Raw genomic sequence first — 1,515 nt, 5'->3', positions numbered from 1 at the left:
ATGCAACAACCCGAAGGTTTTGTGGAAGACAATTCAAAAGTTTGCTTGTTGAAGAAATCTTTGTATGAGTTGAAGCAAAGTCTGAGGCAATGGTATCGTCGGTTTGATGAGTTCCTTTTGAAGGCCGGATTCGTGAGAAGAAACTATGATAGTTGTGTGTACATGATGAAGAGGAATGAGAAAGTCATTCTCTACCTCCTTCTTTATGTTGATGATATTCTTATGGAAAGCTCCGACAAGCATGAGATTCAAAAGCTCAAGGAGAAACTAAATGGTGAATTTGAGATGAAGGATCTTGGAAATGCGAAGCGGATACTTGGTATGGATATTTTGAGAGACCGGAGTAAAGGTGAGTTGTTTCTATCTCAACATGATTATTTGAAGAAAGTGGTGGAGCGATATAGAATGTCGGATTCTAAAGTTGTGAATACGTCACTTGGTCACCATTCAAAGTTGTCAATTAAAAAATGTCCTCAATCCTAGGATGAAAGGAAGAAGATGGAGAGTACTCCCTATTCTAGTGGGGTTGGAAGCATCATGTATGGCATGGTTTGTAGTAGACCGGATTTATCCTATGCAATAAGTGTGGTGAGTCGGTTTATGGCAAATTCAGGCCTAGTCCATTGGCAAGCTTTGAAGTGGGTGTTGAGATATTTGAACGGGTCCTTGAAGGATGGTCTTCGATACAAGAGAATCGATCCGGGAAGGGATGCTTTAGAGGGATATGTAGATGCCGACTATGCGGGAAATGTGGATACTAGAAAATCCTTGTCGGGGTTTGTGTTAACTTTGTTTGGAACGGCGGTGACTTGGAAGGCTAATCAACAATCAGTTGTAGCTTTGTCGACAACTCAAGAGGAGTATATAGCACTTGTGGAAGGTGTGAAGGAAGCCATATGGTTGAAAGGTATGATTGGCGAAATGGGGATTGGTCAAGGTTGTGTGAAGATACGTTGTGATAGTCAAAGTGTCATTCATTTGGCAAATCATCAAGTGTATCATGAGAGGACTAAACACATTGACATCCGGTTGCACTTTGTGAGAGACATGATTGAGACAAAGGAAATCATTGTGGAAAAGGTTGCATCGGAAGAGAATCTGGCGGACATGTTCACCAAATCGTTACCAAGATCAAGGTTCAAGCATTGCTTGGACTTGATTAATTTTGAAGAGTAGATGGAGATTGGAGAGAGCAGCATGGTGGTCGGTGGAAAGTTGACACCGCCATTATTTTGAAGGCAAGGTGGAGATTTGTGAAGATTTGCCTTGGAAAATTGATGTTTGTTGGTCCTGGAGCTTTGCACTACGCCAGGGGTGTGATGTTCTCACGCGGCGCGCAATAGCAGGATGGGTTGGTGCTGGTTCAGCTGTCGGTCACGCGCAACGTAGCTCCCTTCACGCGCGGCGTGACTGTGGGTATCATATATACCCTACTTTCTGCTGCAAGCCGTCAGCTTGAGAGAGAAAGAAGGAAAAATGGTATTTTCTAGGGTTCCTCAACATCATTAAGGCTAG

General features: G+C 43.1%; 1 protein-coding gene across 1 annotated transcript; it reads left to right on the top strand.

Moving 5' to 3' along the window:
- Nucleotides 1-498: 498 nt before the first annotated feature.
- Nucleotides 499-1,176, top strand: LOC123886062 (secreted RxLR effector protein 161-like). Its single transcript, XM_045935402.1, has one exon. It carries the CDS (start codon nt 499-501, stop codon nt 1,174-1,176), a length of 678 nt encoding a protein of 225 aa, XP_045791358.1.
- Nucleotides 1,177-1,515: the final 339 nt, after the last annotated feature.

The sequence above is a fragment of the Trifolium pratense genome, linkage group LG5, assembly GCF_020283565.1.
Source record: "Trifolium pratense cultivar HEN17-A07 linkage group LG5, ARS_RC_1.1, whole genome shotgun sequence".
Classification (NCBI taxonomy): Eukaryota; Viridiplantae; Streptophyta; class Magnoliopsida; order Fabales; family Fabaceae; genus Trifolium; species Trifolium pratense.
The sequence above is the reverse complement of the archived record's forward strand: the minus strand, read 5'-3'. Positions and strand labels throughout refer to the sequence as shown.